At 31.3% G+C, this 24,420-nt stretch overlaps 4 protein-coding genes across 6 annotated transcripts; 3 read left to right on the forward strand and 1 right to left on the reverse strand.

The window, feature by feature from the left end:
• Window positions 1-2,890: 2,890 nt before the first annotated feature.
• On the reverse strand, window positions 2,891-5,992 carry LOC114367686 (F-box protein CPR1-like). Of its 3 annotated transcripts, XR_003657259.1 has the most exons (4): window positions 4,569-5,992; window positions 3,738-3,875; window positions 3,243-3,566; window positions 2,891-3,152 (listed from the first exon to the last, which is right to left on the reverse strand). XR_003657259.1 is itself a non-coding variant. In XM_028324886.1 (2 exons), exons 1-2 carry the CDS (start codon window positions 5,705-5,707, stop codon window positions 3,836-3,838), a joined length of 1,179 nt encoding a protein of 392 aa, XP_028180687.1. In that variant the 5' UTR covers window positions 5,708-5,992; the 3' UTR covers window positions 2,896-3,835. The 3 variants fall into 3 exon arrangements, 1 of the variants encoding a protein (XP_028180687.1); XR_003657258.1 differs by having other exon boundaries at window positions 2,896-3,566; XM_028324886.1 differs by having other exon boundaries at window positions 2,896-3,875.
• A 6,924-nt stretch (window positions 5,993-12,916) lies between these two features.
• Window positions 12,917-17,238, forward strand: LOC114367847 (tonoplast dicarboxylate transporter-like). Its single transcript, XM_028325059.1, has 6 exons — window positions 12,917-13,554; window positions 14,449-14,926; window positions 15,904-15,947; window positions 16,044-16,139; window positions 16,262-16,775; window positions 16,872-17,238. The coding sequence occupies exons 1-6, from the start codon at window positions 13,114-13,116 to the stop codon at window positions 16,907-16,909; spliced, it is 1,611 nt and encodes a 536-aa protein (XP_028180860.1). The 5' UTR covers window positions 12,917-13,113; the 3' UTR covers window positions 16,910-17,238.
• Window positions 17,239-18,112: 874 nt separating this feature from the next.
• LOC114367591 (tonoplast dicarboxylate transporter-like) lies at window positions 18,113-19,649 on the forward strand. Its single transcript, XM_028324780.1, has 2 exons — window positions 18,113-18,804; window positions 18,914-19,649. The coding sequence occupies exon 2, from the start codon at window positions 18,927-18,929 to the stop codon at window positions 19,515-19,517; it is 591 nt and encodes a 196-aa protein (XP_028180581.1). The 5' UTR covers window positions 18,113-18,804; window positions 18,914-18,926; the 3' UTR covers window positions 19,518-19,649.
• Window positions 19,650-20,266: 617 nt separating this feature from the next.
• Window positions 20,267-20,914, forward strand: LOC114425467 (cysteine proteinase inhibitor 5-like). Its single transcript, XM_028392396.1, has one exon. The coding sequence runs from the start codon at window positions 20,398-20,400 to the stop codon at window positions 20,740-20,742; it is 345 nt and encodes a 114-aa protein (XP_028248197.1). The 5' UTR covers window positions 20,267-20,397; the 3' UTR covers window positions 20,743-20,914.
• The last annotated feature ends 3,506 nt before the right edge of the window (window positions 20,915-24,420 follow it).

The raw sequence follows: 24,420 nt of genomic DNA on the forward strand, positions 1-24,420 counted from the left end.
TTGTGAGTATAACTTGAGTCTCGGTTATATATATATATAGGAAACTTATATCATATATATTATTTTTTTAAATGACTTTGTAAAGATATATTTAATTTAAAATAGATGAAATTTTAAGGATTTTTATTATAGAAATTTTATGGTATATATTGTTATCAATAATTTTTTAATGTAATTTTATTTAAAATATGAAAATAAAATATATAAATTTTAATGAAATAATATTTTAATAAAAATTATAAAAATCAAATCCAACTAAACTAATGTGCAGAATATTAATTTGATTTTATTTTAAATGAAAATCAAACAAAATCCAACTACATATATTTTTTAAACCTCTCAGACATTTCTACTTCTTAGCTCTTATTTAGCTGTGGCCACAAAGTCGAAAGCCGTGTGTACTAAACATTGATTGAGTGTTAAAGTAACTGTTTTGGTTAAGTTGCCTTTTGGAAGCGATCAAATTATTTATATATGATGGATGAAGATATTTCCCAGTGAGACGACCGTTGCACGAAACAAGACTATGAAGACATTTTCTATCATCTTTTCTTTTATTTTATTAACTCTTCGTTAAACCCATTAACATAGTTTTTTTTTTTTTTTTGCAAATAGTAATTGGATAACAAGAGAAAGAATATCTAAACTTCTTTTACGAGATAGTTAAACTATTTTTTTTTACATGATAGTTAAACTATTTTAAATTCATGTTTTTAAAAATAACAAGGGATAATAATTGTTTTAAATTAAGTGAGGTATTTTTTTTAATTAAAGTTGAATAATTGTTTATTAATAAAGTATGAATATACAACTGACTATAATGATAAAATGAAAGAGTTTAAATGTTATGCACGTATAATATAGAAAGATTATTATACTGTTAATTAATAAAAAAATTGTGAGATATGATTTTTAATATAATTATTCTAAAAATCAACGCATAACAATTTTTTTATTGGATGAAAATATAAAAACTCGTTATACTAGCAGTGCATTTACTATTCACTCGTACTTTAATTGATAAAAAATGATAATGCCTTAAACAACTCTATTTTTTTATGATTGAAAAAAACAACTGTATTTAAGAGAATACGAGTGGAGTGAAAGTTTATATTATATTATAAAAAATCAAATAAAATATTAGAGTAGTACTTGTTTTTGCTCCTAAACAAAAGACATTTAAGTATTTTTTTTTTTTTGTGAATAAGACATTTAAGTAGTATCTGTTTTCTTTTTTTAAGCCAATCTATTTTCTATTTTGAAGACACGGGTAATTATACAGCTTTTTATTGGAGCACTAATTGACCAACGGAAATTTGTGAAAAACATTTACTTCATATGCATTTTCATACAGAAAAACATTGTCACTTGTTTCATACACATTCAGCCAAGAGAGAAAATGCTTGAAAATCTCTGTACTTTGGTGGAAGAATAACACAAATAGTAAGTATACATCTTTCATATGGTCATTTAAGATATGCTTTTTCCAACCTAGAGCATCTCTCCCATTCGGTTCATACCCTATCGAAAGATTATGTCGATTGAAGTCTCCTTTCACATTTCTTCATCTTAACTACCACACTCCTCTTATAGATGAAAATTACAGTGTTTTTTCTTCCTCTAATTTTGGATCTTCAATGGTGGAATTGTATTTATCTGATATTTTTAGTACCACCAACAATACAGCAAGATCAATCAAGGGAATGAAGGGATATATTTTAGGGGAATGCTAACAACACATTTAAAAAAAATATATATCAATATTGTTTCCGCCGTCATGAAAAAAAAAAGAGAGAGAAAATAAAAAAGTTAAAGTTAGATGATAGAGAGATAAAGAAAATATAATGATAAAGAATCAAAACTCCTCTTTAATACAATTCTTTTAACATATTTTATTATTATTTAAAAATTATTGAAAACTACAAAAAAAATCATGATAAAGACCAATTAAATGATAAGTATGACCCCAATAAAAAAAAACAAATAACAAAAAGTTGTTAAATTTTAGTGGCATCAAGTTTGAATAGTACAAAATGTGGCTCCATTTACTGTTTGTTTAGGCAGATCATTAAAAGACCTGATTAGAAACTAAGCATAAACAAAATCATTCAGTATGAAACACTGAAAACTCCATTAATAATTAAAGAAAAAATAGTTAAATTTGTTCCTAAAAGCGTGATATGATGATAAATTGATCTCTAAAAAATGAAAAATACAAATTTAATCATTGAATGTGTAAAAAATGTGACAAATTAATCTTATTATTAAATTTGTGAGATTATTTTATTATTAAATTATAATATTTAATGATCAATTTAACAATAAATTATATTTTTCAACGTTTAATTTGACATTAAATTACAAATTTAGGATCAATTTATCATTAAATTATTCGTACAATAATTTGTTGCTATTTTTACACATTTACTAAATTTAAATTTTTCATCATTCAAGGACCAATTTATTAATACCTCCCACTTTAAAAGCAAATTTGACTATTTACACATAATTAAATTCGTTAAGTATGAAGAAATTTTATTTTTCTTCCTTAAGAAAATTGTAACCATTGGAAGTTACTACTGTATGTGTCTCATTGATACATTCAGATAGATCCATGAGGTAAAATTCCTCTTGGTCCCGGAGGATTCAGGAATTCAGAAGAATTTCAATAACTAACAATTGCCTACTGCATCCAGCTTCTAAATTGAACGTCACACATTACATAAACGAATTGATGGTTAGGCACTAGACATCAAAACGTTACGTTAATACACTATCGGTAATTTCGTATAAAAAGTTGACATGAATTTAGAAATAAAATACACTATCAGAAAGCTAAGTGCATCTTCATAACAAATTCTCCCATGCAAATCACTGCACCCTCTCTATGTCAGATGACCAAAATTCACGAAAAATCGTATTGAACATATTGTGAAAGCATACATACAAGCACTAAATAAGCGTTAGTGAAATTCACTTGAGCAACAAAAGATTAACATCCTAAAACAACAAGTACCCGAAGGACAAGGCCAGTACTAGAAAGCACTTCTTCAACTTAGTTTCATCCAAAGGACAAAAAGCCTAGTGCCAAATCTTTCGTTAAGTTAATTTGTCAACATTTCAAGTTTCAGCACTCAATCTGGAAATTCCACCTACCAATAAACCAAAACAACATGTCAAGTTAACTGCAAAAGTTTAATTACAATTTGCTCTGGTACAACCGGATCAACAAACGTACATACATAATCAGGGAGGCAATCCAAGCTTCAACACTTCTTTACAACAAAACCATGTAGGCCATTTTTTTTTCTATTGCAGAAAGCAGGTGTGTTACGGGATCTTAGTAATTAGAGACTGTTAATAAGAGAGGAAAGAAGCATTTGTATATTTGGTATCTGTTTTTCAGTCATTGTTTTCTTCATCTTCAACATTCTGAACTCCAGCCCTTTCTTCACCTTCATCGCTAAGAAAACAGAATGTCCAAAAAACTATACACGGAAAAAGTCTTATCTAAACAGGCAAAAGGGTGTCTCTGTTCCAGCTCCTGATCAACAATTTAACTCATCCTGTGAACCAGCACCACGAATTTCATCATCAGAGTCAGATAACTCAGGAAGCAACCAGTAAGAGTATGTTTGTTTCAGAATTCGTGGCACACATCCCAAAGTAAAATACCTAGCTATATTAATTTAAGTGTACATTACAGACATTGTGTAACGAAAGCAACATTTTCTTACTTTTCCTCAACCTCCCTTTGGCTCGAATCAACTTCTAAACAAACACGCCGAGCCAGTTTCAGCCACCCCCATGTACCACCGCTTCTTCGTTGAATTCCTCATAGTGTCAATTTGAAACCCTGGGACAGGAAGTCATCCCTGGAAAAATTTGAATTCCGTAGAAGTAAGCTTAATCAGACTAAGGCGTTGAAAGATCAATTTGGCACAGCAATTTTCAAGAAATTAATCAATGTTTAATTTCCATGCATTGTCAGTGTAAAAGCTTATACATGATCAATCATGGAAAGTGTAACCTAGGGACGTTTGTTTCACGGAATAATATTGTATAATTATATGATTAGGAATATTTAAAAATGTGTTTGATTATATTTTAAATTTCAAAATAATTTAAATAAAAATGAAAGTTAGATGTGTATTAGAAAACAACTTTCCATATTCCCGTGGGAATATCACATTCTCATCCCTCTTCAGGGGAATAAAAAAAGAAAGTTATGACATTCTCACAGATGAACAATATGTGGGAATAACTTTAAACAAACATGGGAATGTTATACTCCATGAGTATATTTTCCGAAATAGACTTTAAATCCGTGAAACAAACTTACCATTACCATACACGTTAGTCTGTAATTAAATGTTAATGTAAAATCTTCACCGATGCATATACTATTCAGCAGAGTATAGATAAATTTGAAGCAATTATGTAGAGGGCAGAGTATAGAAACGAGTTGAATATCATTGAAATGATCGAAGATCGATTATTCCTCATGGTTTGTTTGTTTTGTGAAGGAAGGACACAGAATGAAATGAGGCATGTGAATAAGTAAGTACCTGCGACGTTGGCAGCCTAAAGTCGGCGACTTGCGACAAATTTGACGAGGTAAGAAATAGGGTGTGACGAGAGTTCCCAAACAAATCATGGCTTCGTTCAAATTAGGCAAACCCTGAATTCTAACAAGGGTAACCTCTTTCTTTCCCAGGTCATACCAACACAGCCTCTTCCGGTCGTGTTCCAACAGAACCTTATTCCCATCGCTCGAGTATCCCAAGGGCCTCAAGCACTTGAACGATCTCAACTCACGCGACTCCTCCAGCGTGAACAGCTTGCACCAGCTGTCACCACGGTTATACTCTCTCATCACCCAAACATCCATTTTTGAATTGTGAAAATTCACAGTCATGCAGAGGGAATCGCCTAATAGTGCCACGTCGATCTCGAACCCTCCGCCGACTCCTCCGGTGTCGGGAAGGGGGAGCTCGGTGAAGATCTCGTGGGTTAGATCGAAGGCGACGATGAGATCGGGCTGGTCGGGTTCGAGTTTGCGCGTGACGACCCAGTGGAGGGAGTTACCGACGAAGACGCCCATGGTGCGCGCGCAGCAGAGAGCGTAGGGCATGCTGGGGAGTGTCTTCCACGCGTTGGCGCGGAGCGTGTAGAGCTTGACCTGGGAGTCGAAGGAGCGGTCCTGCAAGTCGACGAAGTAAGAGATGCGGACGAGCTTGTAGTCGGGACTTGTATGGTCGAAGCCGAAGCCGTAGACGCGGGCGGCGAAGAGAGTGGTGTCGGGGTGGAGGCGGCGGCGGGGGAGGGGCAAAGAGGGAAGAATACGGTGCTGGCGGAGGGAGGGGTTCCAAAAGGCGATGTCGTCGGCGACGTTGGATATACAGAGGAGTCCGTTGCAGGAACCGAGAAGAGTGATGTTGTTGCTGTAACACATAAGAGGGTGGTTAAGAAAAAGGGGAGGGTCTAGGGTTGGGAAATTTGTCTGGTATAGATCAGAGTCGAGGCGGAGGATGAGGGTGGTGTTGGAGGTTAAGCTCAGGGATCTGCTGAGATGGACCGAGTTGAAGTGCTGGCTGTCGATTAGTGACTTCCATGACTTTGAGGTTGACCGGAATCGGAGTAGGGATTTCGCCGGTAACCGGGAGAGGATGTCGGTTACCACTTCTCGCGGAAGATGATCCGACATCAGAACAAGAAGAGCTTTCTCTCTCGCTGCTCTGCCACACGATCACTTTGGCTTTGCTCATACACTCATATCCAATTTCACTCGTCGTGTTACATGGGTTATGTAAAATCATATAACTACTATCAAACTTCAAAAATTTTAGTTATTACAAAGAGTCTTGTCCATGAATTTCCTCACTTTGGCCTTTTCTTCCCGGAGAATCTTCTCTATGTTACGTGTGCTAACTCTAACTCAACTCACCAATTAATTGGCCTTTGGGACATTGGACAGCGTATCTTTAAGTTAAAGTGTGGTGCTAAATTCTTTATAACTCTAATTATAATTTATATGATTAAAAAGTAAAAAAAAAAAAAAAAAAAAAAAAAAAAAAAAAAGAAGAAGAAGAGAGAAATTCTTTAATGAAAGTACGGTTTATAAACAAGTTAGGTTAATCTAATTAAGAAACAAATAATGAAAGTAAATGTGATGTGCATTCTGTTTATGGAAGTGGGTCCTGAAATCCTAAATCAGATGTTGACTTCCTAGCTTAGTTCTTACGTTGGGGACCGGAAGTGCGTATCTACTGGACAACCAGCATTAAATATGGATGGCACAATAAGCAATAGCAACCACGGATTCTCCAGCCATGACTTTTGTGCGGCTGTGCGACACAAGGAGATGAATAAGAAATGGAAGAGATATTATTATAATAAATAAAATATTAAAGATGTTTGGCATAGCAATAAATAGGAGGAGAGGAAAAAAAAATGAGTATAACATGAAAATAAAGAGGAAGAATGTTTCTACTAAAAATCCAAAAATATTATTGAATCTTGAGAAAGTTGTAATTTCCATTTGGCAAAATTGTAAAATTGGTTCCCCACTTTATCTCAAATTACGGATTTGGTCCCCCTATAATTTAATTCCTAAATTTGGTCTCAGTTTTATAAATTCCTGCAAAATTGATTCTGAAAGCTCGATTTGGACGTTGACCGTTAACCTCAAACGTTGTTTGCCACGTGTCAATGACACGTGTCAACATCTGAGTGGTTCCCTGTAAAGACTTCATTTTTTGTAGGTAAAATTGCATTTTTGGTCCCCTAGTTTTACTTCAATTTCGATTTTAGTCCTCCTATAGTTTAATTCACATATTTGGTCCCACAATTTTATAAATCCCTTTATAAATTGTTCCTATAAAATTGGTCTTTTGAATGATTTAGCCACTGGTGCTAGAGACATTGTAGGTCTTGATAAATCTCACACTTCTTTTTCATCGCAAGTTTTTCACTCACTTGGAACCCAGAGAAAAATCACTCTTTGTCTCTCTCCCACTTCCGGGTTGTTCAACTTGGGAAAGTGACGCATGAATGAGTCTGAAATTTTCATATCTCTTACTTTAACAGGTTCTGTAATAATCCCCTATTTTTTTTTCTTTTTTTGCTTCCCCATACGGTATTATGTGTATACGACTGCTTAAGTGACCTATGTATGACAATGGTATTTTTGTTTGAAATTTGAAATACAACTTCTCCAGTAATGAAATTTGGCTGAATTTATAAAGGGATTTATAAAACTGGGGGACCAAATGTGCGAATTAAATTATAAGAGGACCAAAATCGAAATTGGAGTAAAAGTGGGGGACCAAAAATACAATTTTACCTACAAAAAAATGAAACCTTTACAGGGAACCACTCAGACGTTGACACGTGGCATTGACACGTGACAGTCAACGTCTGAGGTTAACGGTCAACGTCCAAATCAAACTTCTATGACCAATTTTGCAGGGATTTATAAAACTGGGAGACCAAATTTGTGAATTAAATTACAAGGGGACCAAATCCGAAATTAGAGATAAACGGGAGGACCAAAAGTAAAATTTTACCTTTCCATTTTTATTATGTTTTCTTGCTATCTATTCCCAAATGTGCGAATTAAATTATAAGAGGACCAAAATCGAAATTGGAGTAAAAGTGAGGGACCAAAAATACAATTTTACCTAAAAAAAATGAAACCTTTACAGGGAATCACTCAGACGTTGACACGTGGCATTGACACGTGACAGTCAACGTCTGAGGTTAACGGTCAACGTCCAAATCAAACTTCTATGACCAATTTTGCAGGGATTTATAAAACTGGGAGACCAAATTTGTGAATTAAATTACAAGGGGACCAAATCCAAAATTAGAGATAAACGGGAGGACCAAAAATAAAATTTTACCTTTCCATTTTTATTATGTTTTCTTGCTATCTATTCTCAAGGTGATATTTCAATAAAAAAAAAATGTAAGACCTTACTACTATTGTATAGCATACATGTTAGTTTTATTTTTATTTAGATTTATTTTGAATATTAAAACTATTCTAAAAAATATTATCAAATTTTAACTAAACATATTTTTTAATATATCCAAAAATAATAATAAAAGAAAAATATATTCAGGAATAACATTCATGATTATATTATTCTTATCAATGTGATTTATGAAAGGTAATATTATTTCGTGAAACAAATCGTCCTTTGAATTTTTTAATGGTCACGTGACAAACGTAATTTTTTTAAAACGAAACATAACTTGAAACTATCTAACAAATGAAATAGGTTAAGATGCATCCACTGACTTTTATTTTACATAAAGCATTCAAACATTATGCAGTACATAAAATTTATTAATCTTTAACAAATACAATTATTATTATTATTATTATTAAAACTAAAGCCTGAATACTAATAAAAGTTGTTCAAATTTGCAAGAAAAAAACTCATATTTCTTAAGAACATAATTTGATTCTCACTGAAAAAAAAACTAAATCCTAAATCCCTTTGGGGCTAACAATTTTTTTTTGGGGCCTCAACTCTGTGAAACAAAGTTGAAATATTTTCCAATCTGAATGTGATGTTCTCACTCTAGCAGAAAGAGTCTGGTGGGTGGAGACATAGTTAATGTTGCTTTGTTGGAAAACTAATTTAAAAATTGAAAATGTTGAACAACCACAAAGATTTGAATGAATGTTCCATTGTGGACTGTTGTTTCCTGCATTTTTCAAGTTACTTTCTACACTTTTTTTGAAATGTTTTTTTCTTTTATCTTTTGGATAGATCATTCCAAAAAGTTTAAAAAAAAATGCATTCCCGAAATGTAATTTTATATTTTAAAAAATCGAGTTTAATAACAATTATATCAATGACTTGTTGGTTTTTAACCAGTTTTTTTTTTTTTTTTTATAAAAAAAGAGGCTTTTATCTATTTTAAAGACAAACGAGATCCACGCTAGGAATTTCTTCAAATAATATGCCGACATGAGGCGGATAAGTAGTAAAATACTTGATCTTGCATAGTTTCACTCATTTTCACAATTTTTTTTTATAGAAAGTATTTGCATTCAAGCCTAGAATCACTTTTAAAGCATTTCTAACGATAATAATATAAGCAAATTAATTTATGACACCTCAATTTTAAATAATTTAATTATTTTTTTTTTTCAAATGGATATACTTGTTACTTGATTAAAAAGTTTATATCTAGTGACATAAATACCTACTTTATATAAAACTTAAACATATCACTAGATATAAATACCTACTTTATATCTAGTGATTATAAAGCAAATTTTTATCCAGTGAGGCAGTTGCCCAGTCACAAATGAACTAAGAAACAATTTTTTCAAACTTAAACATATCACAATTTTAAAGGAATTTATTGTTAATCCAATATGTCTATTCCCTCTATTGTCATTTTTATTAATTGAATTTTATAATTTTCAAGGATATTAATTTAATTATTAAATATGAAAAACATTTTAAATGAAAATATCCAAATAAGAATAATAAATAGATATATAAAAATGACAATATATAGTCACATTTTAATATACTGTCCAAAACTTTGTAGTTTCGATTCCTGTTTTCTAATAGGCGGCTTTTGACCTTTTCCGAGTCTGCAAGTAGCTTGCGTCATTTGGATGGTGATCATATCGTGTATGAATTTGATTTCGAATTATCTTAAGTTTGTACTTTGTAGAATTAATTTTTTTTCCAAAGAAAATTTAAAAGGAGGTGATATGTTTGAGTTTTTTCTTTCTTTCTTAGAAGCAGTTTATAATAAAATTGATCTTCAAATTTTCAACTCAACATTAAAAGCATAATTCATTACATATACTCAATATTGAGTATGGGGAATAAATTAATTTTAGTTTAAACCAACAAAATATGCTGATAAAATAAATTAAAGTCACATGTTTTTTTTTTTATTTCATTCCTACCTAGGTACGAATCTTTGATTAAAAATGAAATCATATAAGGTCCTTTTTTGTCAAAAAGAAATAAATAAGTTTATTAGTTTATATATTGAGCATGATTGTGGATATGCAATCGTATCTCACACTGTGTTCACTCTTGTGCCTCTCATCCCAACATGGCTATACATCTGCCACCTGTCACTGCCACGTCCTTCGATTGGGCTGTAGTCCAGTCACACATCATGCATTTTTATCCATTTATTTTGGTCCAAGGAATCATGCATATAGAAACATGGATTATTATTGGGCCTCCCGTATTAAATAATGCATATTTTGACAAAAATAAATAAACAAATACTAATAACAACCAGCAATTCACATATAATAAAAAAAAATAGGATAGGTTAGATATAACAAATGTCTTATTTTATTTTAATTTACTGAATAAAAACTAATATCACTTACCTTGCATAATTATCCATAGCTCAAGTTGAGACTGTTAGAATAAAGACATGTAAAAGTTACAATAATTTAATTATGTATATATATATATATATATATATATATATATATATATATATATATATATATATATTATGAAATATTTCTACATAAAAATTTAATCGGAGTTCATCCTATCACCACATTACATTACGTCATGTATAAGATGGCATGGTAAAATCAAATTCTGTTAAATATCTATCAATAAAAAAAAAATTATTGACAATATGCATAAATTAAGTTCTAATTTATCATGCATTATCCATAAGGTCTAAGCATTCCTATTATGTTTATGTTTATTGCAACTTGCAAGTGTATATATAAAAAGATCTTATCCATTTTCAGTGCAACTAAATAACCATAATTAAGAAAATTAAGTGTGACCCTACAAATATTAACGATTTATTAGTTTGTCTCCTTTATATATATTAACAATATTGTGTCCTCTAAAAAAATAATATTGTGATTTTTAAGCCATCATTTTATCCTTTAAAAAAAGAGGCATCATTTTAATTTAAATTATCATATATGGTAAAATTATTAATTTCTATAACAATTAATTATTAGAAAAATTATAGGTAAAATGTTTAAAAATTATTTTATAGTAGATTAAAATTAAATTGAAAAATCATTTTAACTTCATGGGACAATTATTGAATGTATTGATGTGCACGAAGTTAATTTAACATATATTTTGAATGCTAATATTCAACGGCAATCATATAGATTGAAGATTTGTAATAAACGCGATCAGTGTACATGGTTGGGGCCCGACGGAAACACGTAGATTGACCAATACCATTCAACAAGTAGCTTAGTTGTTGACAACCACTAAAATAAAATGCATAAATGGTGTCATAATTATCCAACATAAACCAAGCAGAAAACTTCAATTTATTGAAGACGAACTGAATATGGATGTTGTATATTGGAACAAGTGATATGAAACCATAAATATAAGGTTCAAAAATATTTATTTTAATTATTAAATTAGATTATATTTACATTTAACTTTTATAATGTTATTTTTTAAAAGATATCAAATGTCATTTTTAATTATTTTTCTTAGAAATAATATATTTCACTATTTAGATAATTAATTTCAGATAAAATTTAAAGAAATACAATATATATGATATATATATTCTCATAGATTTGTATATCTTTATATCACAAAAAATTGAGACAAAAAACTCACCATGAATTGTTTATATAAGTAATTAATTTTTATTTTTATTTTTTAAAAAAGCAACTAAAAAAATGATTCAACAAAAATCCTTTACGAATAGACAACTATCAAGTATCAACACATACTCAAGTTTTCCGGCAGATCGCAAGCCAAATAATCAATGTAGTTTTTATTTTCAAACAATTTCCATTATATCCCGCTTAAATTAAAAATTGATCGCGTGAAAGCCATGAGTTAAAAATGATTTCCAATTTTGCGAAGAAAAACATTGCATTGCCATCTACGGAGTCTCTACTTGGAAGGAAACTCCATTATTTCGTTGTATTCTTTACATGCCAAAACTAATCAGTACATATATACAAAGTAAATTCACAATAATCTTGTATTCTTGTTAGGAATCACCCTGCATAGAATTTACCGTTTTATGTGTGCTTTTCCCCCGCTGCATCGTATCAAAATAATTTATGTTTTTGACAATCATAATAGCTGCCAAACTTATCAATATAAATATGTAATAATCATCAATCAACATAGATTAATTTAATGGTTTAATTGCATATTTAGTCTCATATTTATCTCAACTCATGAATTTAATCTTCATGTAATTTAATTCATCAATTGAGTTTTCATCTTTTTTCAATCCTATTATTTTAATACATATTCCTACTTGACGGTTAAATACTTATGTTAACCGTCGTCACGTATCGTGTTTTTATTGAATGTTAATTAAATGTACAAAATTAAAGTATGATACGTGACGGTCAACATAAATAATTAACCGTAAAGGCTTAAATTTTGAATTAGGGACTAAAAATACTGAATTGAAAAAATGGGAAATTCTATTTTTGTAAATTAAATTAAAGATACCAAATTTGTGAACTGAGATAAATAAAAAAATAGATTTACAATTGAGCCTAATTTAATAAATAAGAATCAAACTCTTATCTCATAAAGACATCATATTAAATCCCATTGTTGATATAAAAATCTTATGAATAAATGATATGTAAATAATTTTATAAGTATTTAATAAATCTGAAAATATATCATAATTTTAATAAATTCATCTAATTTTTTTAATAAATAAATAAATAAAAATGATCAATGGACCACGCATGTTAAAGCCAAGAAGAAGACCCTACCTTTTTTTCATTATACGTCCCAATTCAGGATCCCACGCCAACAACTTCCACATGGTTAAGAAATTAATATTTGGCATAAATAAAGTCTTGACTTCAAAACTCGAACACCTCACATAATAAGAGCCACGTCAGCCAAAAGCATCCTAATCAGAACTAGGTTGTAGTAGAGAGTAACCGTAATTCTAACACTAATCTCATTCATTCTCATCCTAATAATAAAAAAAGGAAGCAAATTTGCCCACTAATTCTGAAAAGTTCAATAATAAAAGCCCTCACGCATAACTTGATCTCTTCCACAAAAACCTTCTCCCGCAAACTCATTCTGGGCGGCGATAGTTTTATCGTTCTCTATCTCCAAGATGGTCGGAGAACACGGTACGATGTCACTTGCCTCCGATGATCAGAAAACACCACTTCTTCCCGTGCACGAGCCAATGGAAGGAACACGCACCAGCGTCTCCTTCAGCATCAAAACAATTCTAACACTGGAAAACTTGTACGTGATTCTGGGACCTATGCTGTCTCTTTTCATATGCCTCTTCGTGAAGCTCGACGCGCCACCCACAAGCCAGAAAATGCTTGGTGTGATTGCGTGGGTCTTCGCTTGGTGGGTCACGCAGGCCGTGCCACTTCCCGTGACTTCCATGTGTCCTCTGTTTTTGTTCCCAATTTTCGGGATAGCTTCAGCTGATAGTGTGGCGCACTCTTACATGGATGACGTCATCACCCTCGTTTTGGGAAGCTTCATTCTCGCCCTCGCCGTCGAACGCTACAACGTTCACCGGAGATTGGCCTTGAATGTGAGTCACCTCCTCTTTGTCTCTACTTTTGTTTCCTCAAAAACCAGACTTTTCCTTTCCTAACTTTAATTTTTTATTTATTTTTTATTTTATAATTACTATAGAGTTTTTATGTACAATTTGTTATTAAATAGTGGTGTGTAACATTTTTCAGTGTTTATTCTAATAATTATTCAGATTTGATTTCGGTGTCTTGCAATTGTTTTGGGGAATGAATTTCATGACCACATAAACTCAATTATTTGCTTTCGGAAATAATTGAAGTTAGACTTTCTCTCTCAATCCAAGAGGAAGAAGACACTTTTGTAATGAATAGTTCTATATTTTGCTTTTTTTTTTTATCAGACTATTTTGCTAATAATTATACAGTAAAATAATTTAATATTTTTATTTAATTATAAATTACTGTTAGTATAATTTTTAAAACTATTATTATTATTATTATTATTATTATATTTTTTAAAGTAAATATTATAAAATTTAATAAACTTATGAAATGTAATAATTTATAATTAGATGATAATATAAAATAATTTTATACCATAAAATTATTTATATTGTGGGTTTATGTTTTTTTTTCTTCATATTTATAATTATTAAATAGTATAAATATTGATAAGGAATTATAAGAATTTAGGTTGTGTTTTTATAATGAATGAAAGAAATAATATATAAAAGATTGTGTATTTTATTTTTCTCTTTTAAATCAAATACATTCTTAATATTTTTATTTGTGTTTAGCTAAAAAAAAATGTTATTATTAAAAGAAAAATGTAATATTATTAGATGGTGGGAAACGAGGCAATGTTTCCTATCTCTTGTTTTATTGAAGAAAAAAACAGCGTCACCGTACTAAGCATGACATGATTTGTGAACGTGGCATGGGGCCCACAGGTAACACTGCTGTTTTGTGGCGACCCGGTTAATCCAGCGCTGTTACTGCTGGGGCTGTGCGCGACGATATTCTTCGTGAGCATGTGGCTGCACAACGTGGCGACGGCGGTGATGATGATGCCGGTGGCGACGGGGATCGTGCAACGGCTACCGCCGGTGCACGAGCAGTCGGAGGCGGTGAACAAGTTCTGCCGCGCGGTGATTCTGACGGTGGTCTACGCCACGCCCATCGGAGGAATAAGCACACTAACGGGAACGGGTGTGAACTTGATAATAATCGGAATGTGGAAGAGCCTCTTCCCTGAGGCAAAACCAATAAGCTTCAACACGTGGTTCTTCTATGGTTTCCCTGTTGCTGTTCTCATCCTCATTTGTTTTTGGTGCATCATTTGCCTCCTCTATGTGCCAAAAGGTTCGGGTCGGGCTTTGTCTGCTTACTTGGATAGATCTCACTTGAAGAGAGACCTCGAAGCTCTTGGTAACTTTCTTACTTCAACCGTATTCAATTTTTTTTTTCTTTCGTTTAACCTTAACACAAATACAATGAAACCACGCGCAAAAAAAGCCTTCCCAGGCTTCCGCCTTGTCTGTTTCTTTGTCCTATTGTCTTTTGTCTTACTTACATTTACATTTTGCATCTTAGTTATATATCTGTTTTTCAGAAAGAAAAAAAAAAGGTTTATGCTTATCTGGCACGTAGGACACTTGTCAACCTCAATCTAGCCATTTACTTTAATTTTTTTAATAATAAAAGATGTGACCTTTAATGTCTTTGTCCAACAGAATTATTATTACTCATATGTTTTATGAGGTGGAGAAGACACCACAAATCACTTAATAAATAAAAAAGGACACGACATATCATCTTCAGTTATTCATGAGCAAAATAGGAAGGTCGGACTGTTAAGACTTAAAGACTTAATGCATTTTTTTAATAAAATTAAATTTATTAATTTCTTGAGCATAATTTTCAAGAAAAATAGGTACTAGTAATATAATATAACCGTCCAAAACTTTTTTTAAAAAAGAGATCCAGAACTTAATGGGTCTCTATTTTATCTATTAATTTTGTATGAAGTGATTAATTAATTTTTTTAATATAAATCATGAAAGCTAGATTGAAAGTGAAAAAGAAAAAGATACGGGCACACCAAAAACAAGTAAAATTTAGCACGTTTGGTTTTTTCAACTTCAATATGTTTTGCATAGTAGTCCAAAAGGAGTGATCTTCCGGCCTCGCGTGAAACGAGTCGGAAGGATATTTTTGCATATTTGGAATGACGCATCCCATGGAAGTTGCTCATTGCATCTTAACAATGTCCTCACATGTGACATGTCCTCCATATTTTATTTATAAATAATAATTAAACTAGAGTTTTAATAATAAATAAAAAATCTCGTCCTTCAAAAACTTAAGGCAGTTGCAAACTTGCAATACTTTATCGATGTTTGCAGGTCCCATGGCTTTTGCGGAGAAGATGGTCTTGTCTGTGTTTGGGGTATGTATACCAAACTAACTACACGTTTAAAATTCTTCGGATGAGCTTAATGTGTTTTCTATTAAGGCATTAATTAAAGTGAAATGGTAAATGCAGTTGCTGATCATACTTTGGATGACAAGAAGAATAACAGATGACATTCCTGGATGGGGATCTTTATTCCATGGCCTAGTTGGAGATGGAAGTGTTAGTGTAAGCACTGTATCTGCTATAGATTTTTTGTTTTCAGTTACACATGACTTCATTACACCAAAAATTGGAGTCTCAAATTAATGAAACAGAACCAAAATGAAGCCTTCTATACAATATTGTAGGTTATGGTGGCTGTTTTATTGTTCATAATCCCAAACATGAAGCAAGAGGGGGAGAAGCTAATGAGTTGGAATGACTGCAAAAAGTTACCTTGGAACCTCATTTTGCTTCTGGGAGCTGGTTTTGCCATAGCTGATGGAGTACAATCTAGTGGCCTAGCAGATGTTTTGTCAAGAGCCTTGGATTTCTTGGAAGATGCTCCATACTTGGCAATTGTTCCTGCTGTTAGTCTAATATGTAGCATTATCACTGAGTTCATCACCTCCAATGATGCTACTGCCACCCTTCTTGTCCCACTTCTGTATCACATAGCCAGAACTATGCATGTGCACCCTCTTCTTCTTATGGTCCCTGGAGGAATAGCAACTGAGTTTGCCTTCTGGCTTCCAACTTCAACACCATCAAATGTAGTTGGCTTTGCCACTGGACACATAGAAATTAAAGACATGCTCAAAGTTGGTGTGCCACTCAAGGTTGCTGGGATTGTTGTGCTGTCTCTTCTCATGCCATCACTAGGTGACTTACCTGCCATCTCTGTTTTGCTAGACAAATGCTTTGAGAAAATCAATTGGGTCGAAAAAGAATTCTGACTTCCAAATTTTGCTATTGCAGGAACTATTGTTTTTGGAGCGGGCACTGGTACTCAATAAGTGATATTGCCGAAGGAAAACTCTTGTTGGTTAGGAAATTGATTGATTTCTTCTCCAAATTGCAGAATCTTGTTTGTCTAGGAGATGAATGAAATTTTTAATATGCAGGGCCTTATGCTATGTTTAGGTAATGAGGATATATCAACAGGGCAAAGGAGAAGGAGAGAAAGATCTCCATCCTTTTCTTTCTTGCTTTTATTTTGTATTTCTTTGTTGATTTGTTCATAATTTTTTTACAGGGTTATATTATAAAGTATAGAATGAATTTCCAGCAGTTGAACTTTATATCAGTAATGGATGAATGGAATTGATTTTCGTATTGTGTAAAATGTTTTCTTTTTATCCGGAGGTGTTGGAGTTCCTAATAATCTGCTTGCATTTTGGACGAGTAATTCTACCATGCACCTTAGAAGATAAGGTGCAGCCGTGCTCCATTACATTTCAATCATTAAAATTTATTTATTTTTCAACCTTCTAAATTTTGTTTTGTACATTTTAACCCTCAAGATAAAAAAGCTTATCCCTAACCAGCTAAATTATTATGTCCGGCGATATGATTCCAAGCAACAAAGTGCTGGGTAGAAATATTTCAGATCATTTGATAGGTCCTGTGGCTGAGCTTATTTTGGGTCTAAGCTAAATTTTCTTAAAAATAAACTGAGTAATGATTATTATTGAAGTCTATTTAGTTAAAAGAGCATATTTTAAGTCATTTAAAAAGCTTTTTAAGCTTTATAGGCAAAACTATTTAAATAAATATTTGTGTTGTCGTTATTATTATTACTATTATTTTTAAGCTTATAAGTCTGTTGAAAATAAATTCATATCTTATTTTAAAGATTTATTATAAAAATGTTATTAAATAAATGATCATAAATCATGTGTGTTTATTTTTCATAGACTATAATAGACTTTTATCATGAGTGGAATCTTGATATGTCTAAATGGTCTTGGACTCCTTTAAAAAAAAATGATCTTGTACTATCACTTGTTCATGGTCTTGACTAATTATCATATAATACGGATTTAAGTTGTTTAATATAAAAATAATAATAATAATCAATCGTGAAAAATAACCAGATTATTTAAAAGTAGTTATAAAATTATAATAATTTTATAGATATAGTTATTAAATAATTTATTTTTTATATAAAAAAATTTATATTTAACTTATTTTTTTAAAAAACTGGTTATCTATATAGAGCAGATAAATGAGTAAAACGATTGAAAACTACACTACATTTTCTGTGTCCTTTTTTACTTGATTGACCTCCATAAACACGCGCGTGAGACAAACTGAAATGAATGAAGGGAAGTGAAAATGCTTGGTGGTTGATCACTCATCCATGTTCCCCTTGTTTCTCTTCCCCCTCTTCGGCATAGCTTCAGCTGACACTGTGGCACACTCTTACATGGACGACGTCATCACCTCCTTTTGGGAACCTTTATTCTTGCTCTTGCCGTCCAACGCTACAATGTCCACCGGAGACTGGAACTGCAACTCTTGATTGTTTGCAGGTCCCATGAATTTTGCTACAAAATTCATTTTATGATTGTTTTTTAGTTTTAATCAACTAAAAAAATTGGCATATATATATGCTACAAAACAAGTTAAATTTTTTCAATTCTTTTATGATTGTTTGCAGGTCCCTTGAATTTTGCTGAGAAAATGGTATTGTCCATGTTTGGGGCATGTTTGTCTATATAGTTTTAAGTTTTTATATCTACTCATGGAGGGACTGATTGTGTTTTCAATTAGACAATTAAGACATTAATTGAATCAAAATGGTAAATGCAGTTGCTGATCATACTTTGGATGACAAGAAGGATTGCAGATGACATTCCTGGATGGGGGGTTTTATTCCCAAGACCTTGTTGGTGATGGAAGTGTCAGTGTAAGTATTTTGTTTACTTTAGAGGGTTTCTTTAGTTACATATGACTCGATACACCAAAAATTGGAGTCTCCAATTTTTGAAACAAAACTAAAATGAAGCCTTATGTAGTACAATGTAGGTTATGGTGGGTATTTTATTGTTCATAATCCCAAACATGAAGCAAGATGGGGAAAAGCTAATGAGTTGGAATGACTGCAAAATGTTACCTTGGAACCTCATTTTGTTTCTAGGAGCTGGATTTGCCATAGCTGATGGAATACAATCTAGAGGTCTATCAGAAGTGCTGTCAAGGGTCGTCGATTTTTTGCAAGATACCCCACACTTGGCCACCGTTACTGTTGTTAGTCTAATATGTAGCATTGTTACTGAGTTCATCACCTCTAATGCTGCTACTGCCACCCTTCTTGTCCCACTTCTTTATCACATAGCAGGAACTATGCATGTGCACCCTCTTATTCTTATAATCCCTGGAGGAATAGCAACCGAGTTTGCTTTCTGGCTTCCAACTTCAACACCATCAAATGTAGTTGGCTTTGCCACTGGACACAGAGAAATTAAAGACATGTTCAAAGTTGGCGTACCACTCAAAGTTGTTGGGATTGTTGTGCTGTCTCTTCTCATGCCATCACTGGGTGAATTGCCTACAATCTCTGTTCTAGTAAACAAATGCTTTGAGAAAATCATTTGGTTGAAAGGAATTCTATCGTTTTAAGTTTTGCTGTTGCAGGAACTATTGTTTTTGGAACAAACAATGATACTCACAATAAGGGACATCATTGACGAAGGAAAACTCTTGGTTGCTAGGAAATTGATTTTTTCTCCAATTAATTTTTGTATTTTAGCACGAATGCGCTGATTTCTGTCCTAAATCTATTTATGCATTATCTTAATTCTTAATTAATATTTATTTAAAAGAAGATTATGGCCCTCTTAAAAAAAAGAATTGTAGTGATCCCGGCCCTTTATTTAAATTTCGTGTGTTTCGTGTCGTGTTTTTTACTTAATAATTTTTAGGAGGGTTTGGTAGTTATCCTATATATGTACGAGTTATAAAGAGTAACACTTAGAAGTAGAAAATAGGTGTATTTGGTAAAACTATGCAGGTATAAATATTTTTTTAATAATTGAATTTATGATTTTCTCATTGTGGTGTATATTTATGAAATAATAGCTTATATAGGTAATTGAAGATGTGACTAAAAATTTACTAAATAAATTTTAGTATATTGGATTTTGAATTGATTATAAACTTATGTTTTAAAGTTAATTGTTATTAAATTTGTAACAAATTCACCCACTCACCTTAATATTTGTAGGATTTAATTAGAGATTGCCGTGCAGCTATGTTTTTTATATTATAAATTGTTACCAGCTTTGATTCCTTAACACACTATTTAACGTTTTAAAAAAGCGGGGACAGGAACGCGTGTTTCAGCCGCAATATCTAGGAAGCAGAAGGGCAAACATGCGCTAGCCCAAACGAGAATATTCAGGACAAGCCCGTTAACCGCGTTTTTCCAATGCTATAAATAGCAGCAACAACCAGCCCCATCCCTTGCGACACAAATTTAGGATCCAGCGTTTGATTCAAAATGAGACACCACTGTCTCCTTCTCCTCTCCCTCGTCTTGGTCTCCTACGCTGCCCGGCGGTCGGAATCTGCGCTGGGCGGCTGGAGCCCCATCAAGGACGTGAACGACAGCCACGTGGCGGAGATCGCGAACTACGCGGTGAGCGAGTACGACAAGCGTTCTGGGGCAAAGCTGACGCTGGTCAAGGTATCAAAGGGCGAGACTCAGGTCGTGGTCGGCACCAACTACCGCCTGGTCCTCAAGGTTAAGAATGGATCCACCACGACCAGTTACCAAGCCACCGTGCTGGAGAAGCCTTGGCTCCATTTCAGGAATCTCACTTCCTTCAAACCCCTTCGTTCTTAGATCCATACTTTCTCTCTCTCTCTTTCTCTGTTATCAACTACACATTCTCATGTGTGTCTTGTCCTGCTTTTCTCAATAAAATTGGGGTTATGTGCTAATCAAGCTAGTATTGTAATAGTTGTTGTATGTTTGATTATGGATTCGTCTATTCTCGCTCTCGGGTTTTTCTGGATATCTTGTTTCTCATTTCTGCTTTCAAGGTTTTCATATGAATTTCTGTGGGCGATTCGAATTACTACAATTTTAGTGTCTAAGTGTATTTAGTTTCACATATCAACTTGAAACATTAATTAACATTTTTTTTATCCGTGTATGTTTGGTTGTTTGTTTTTTCTAAGAATGTTAACAATGGATTTGAACGCACACATTTCTCTCCTCCATTCAATCCTTTAACTTTCAACTCTCTCAGTCTTCCTTCAACCCTTAAACTTTCAACCAAACTTTATAACCCTTGAAATATCAATTAATGTAATTTTATTTAAATTTTACTCCCTCTACTTTTAAATACAAAAAAAACATTATTCTTGATCTCAAATGCTATTATATTTAAAATATCTTTCGATTAATTAAGATTTTAGATTCAATGATTTTTTTAACTCATTTAAGATAAATCACCAATTTAATCCCTATAATTTATATTCGTTATTAATTTCATTTGTATACCACCATAAAAATTACTTATTTAGTTTGTGAAATGTCCTAACAATTTGATTCAATCATTAAAATTATTTTATTTTCCTTAATGGACATAGCTTGCATGACTCACACTTATTCCCGTGACAAAACAAATGTATAATACATACTAACTAAATTCTCATTAAAATTTAAAAGTATAAAACACAAAAAAATCTTTTTTTGGACATTTCTTTTTCTCAAAATGTTATCTAAAATACTTTAAAGATAAAAAATAAAACAAACATTTTATAATGATTAAAACGAAAACAAAAATAATTTGCATGGAACAGGGGAACACAAATCTATTTATGTATTTTTAATATTTCACAGCAAAAACATATATATTTAATTTCACAAGGAAGAATTGATTTTTGATTGAGTTAAAATAATATTAAGTAACTTTTATTGAATATAAAAAATTATATTAAGTTTAATTTTAAACTTATTTTATAATAAAAATATTTAAATATAAGTCATATTAATTTTATACAATTAGTTTCATTTAAAATTAATTTTGTGAACATTTATCTAAGTATAATTTCTCTAGCTACTTTGAAACCATGGAAGAGAAAAGCAGCAAGGTTGTGTAACGGGATCAAACTAAAAGGCCAAGCTCAAGGTTTTAAATGACTCTTGAATAATACTGTGAATAGGGTTGGGTAGTGATTATTCAACAAATTGTGAAAAAATTATGGAAGAAATACACTTAAATATATTTTTGTTTATTGTAATTTAGATTTTTTTTATTGTTGTCCTTACAAAAATAATTTGTTTTTATCCTTATAAAATATAATTGTTTTATTTTTTATTGTTTTAGTCACTGTTCAAAGTATTATCTAAAACACTTTAGAGATAAAAAATAAAATAAACATATTACAATGATTAAAAAAAAATTATATTTCTAGGGAAAAAAAATGCGATTGTGAAAGTTTTCAAAATCATGATATTACTGTCACAATGGTAATCGAGGAATATGATTTAAAATTTTGATGATGCTAGTTGTTTGAGAAATTAATTATTAGAGTCTGATCTTTTGGCCTCTTGTTTGTTTGCAGCTTGTTGTTTTGGATATAGATTATGGAACTGTGTAGGGTCGTTTCCATTTAAATCTTTGCGAACAATTTTCTTTGCCGTGTAGTGTAGTGTAGAATTCATGATATATTAATTTAAATTATGCTTGCGTAAATGTCAGAATTTTTAAAATATTCTGTCGAGGGATTGATTTAAAAAAAAATAGAAAGTTTTTGTTTTTAAAAAATAAAGCATTTAGTGTATTTGTATGTTTATAATATAACAAATATTTTTATTGATAATCTGTTTCTAATTTTATTTGCTTAAAATTCAGATGAATAAGGTTCAACACAATTTATAAATGATTAGATTCTTTAAATATTTTGAATAAAAGTCAATTTTTTTTGTTATGCATATGAAAATTGTATTGAGAGAAATAACTTATTTTGATAATTTTTACATTAAAAAAATCAATCTATTAATGTGTTATTTACGCTTCATGTAGATAAATCATGATTAGAAAAAAAATCATGTATATAAAGTCTACTAAAATATATTATTTGCGCTTCATAATTAGAAAAGGAAAGAGAGCTTTTTTTCTTCTTTTTTATATTAAAAGGTAAGATATAGAGATAATATAAAATTCTTATAAATCAATCTATTAATGTATTATATATAGTTTTTTTAATCTTTGATACATTGTATCACATCTAGTTTGCGACAAAAGTATACATTATTTTAGTATTTTAAGTTAAATCAAGTTGAATTCCTTGATTAATAAGTTATTAAAATATGCCACAAAGGAAAATAAATAAATAAATACTTTATCAAAAGTTTGATGGTGAACGTTTTCATAACATTCTTTTATATTATTTTTACACCCATCAAAGAGGAGAGAGAAATTTAAAGATTTTATTTTTTATTTTTCTTACCATAAAATATGAGTTGTGAGGAAGAGGAAAAAAAAAGGTGCCAAAAAATATAGTAAAGTTTGCATTCATCTCTTTAGAGTGGGTAAATATATGTCCTTTATAATTGTCGTTTTGAGCCTTGTCTTCGACTAAAACACTTTCCTTCCTTTAAAATGCCTGTTTGTGACTCTTAAAGTCCTTTAGCATTAAATTGGGTCCATATTTGTGCAAAGTGCAAACCAGTCCTCATATGTTACTGTATTTAGGGTAGTAGGGCTTACATAAAGCGAGTAACTGGCTAAATACCGGAAACTTGTGAATGGCATAAATAAATACCGGAAACTTGTGAATGCTGGAAAGAACCTTATGGGCTTAGTGACATACTGGCCTTGGGCCTCACAAAAAAAAGTGACATATGTCTTCGGTAATGGGTAGTGCATATATGATCTCCAACTTATGTTAATTATGGAACTTAGCATATTATTAAAACTTAATTTCACTTTTAATTATTAATGTTTGTAATTATGTATTTTTAGTCTCTCAAATCTTAAATGTGTCGATTAGATCTTTCAAGTATCCTAATTGTGGGATTTTAGTTTTCTCATTTGTATATATTATCTCATAGATATTAATAAAAATAATGTTGGTCTATAAAACAAATGGACTAAAATCACTTGATTGTAACTTGAAGAATCTAATTGGCTCAATCAAAATCAGAGGAACCAAAAAGTAAAAACGTACAGTTGTGATATTTGCCTATTAGGTACAATTCAAATTTAAACGACTAAAATTGTATAATTCTAGTATTTAAGGGACTAAAAATGTAACTAAGTCTATTTTTTAAAATAATTTTACAATTTACAGCACCCTCAACTTTTTAATAAGAACACTTTAGTAAGAAACTATCATTTAAGCTTAAAATATTATTAATAATTTTAAAATTATCTATACTACTTCGAAGCACAAATCAACTCTAATATAATAAATTTAATAACATTCCTATGAATACTAGTTCTAGCAATGTTACCAATTAACATATTTAATTGATATTTATTAATTTAAAAAAAATCTTTATTTAATT

The sequence above is a fragment of the Glycine soja genome, chromosome 9 (assembly GCF_004193775.1).
Source record: "Glycine soja cultivar W05 chromosome 9, ASM419377v2, whole genome shotgun sequence".
Lineage (NCBI taxonomy): Eukaryota > Viridiplantae > Streptophyta > Magnoliopsida > Fabales > Fabaceae > Glycine > Glycine soja.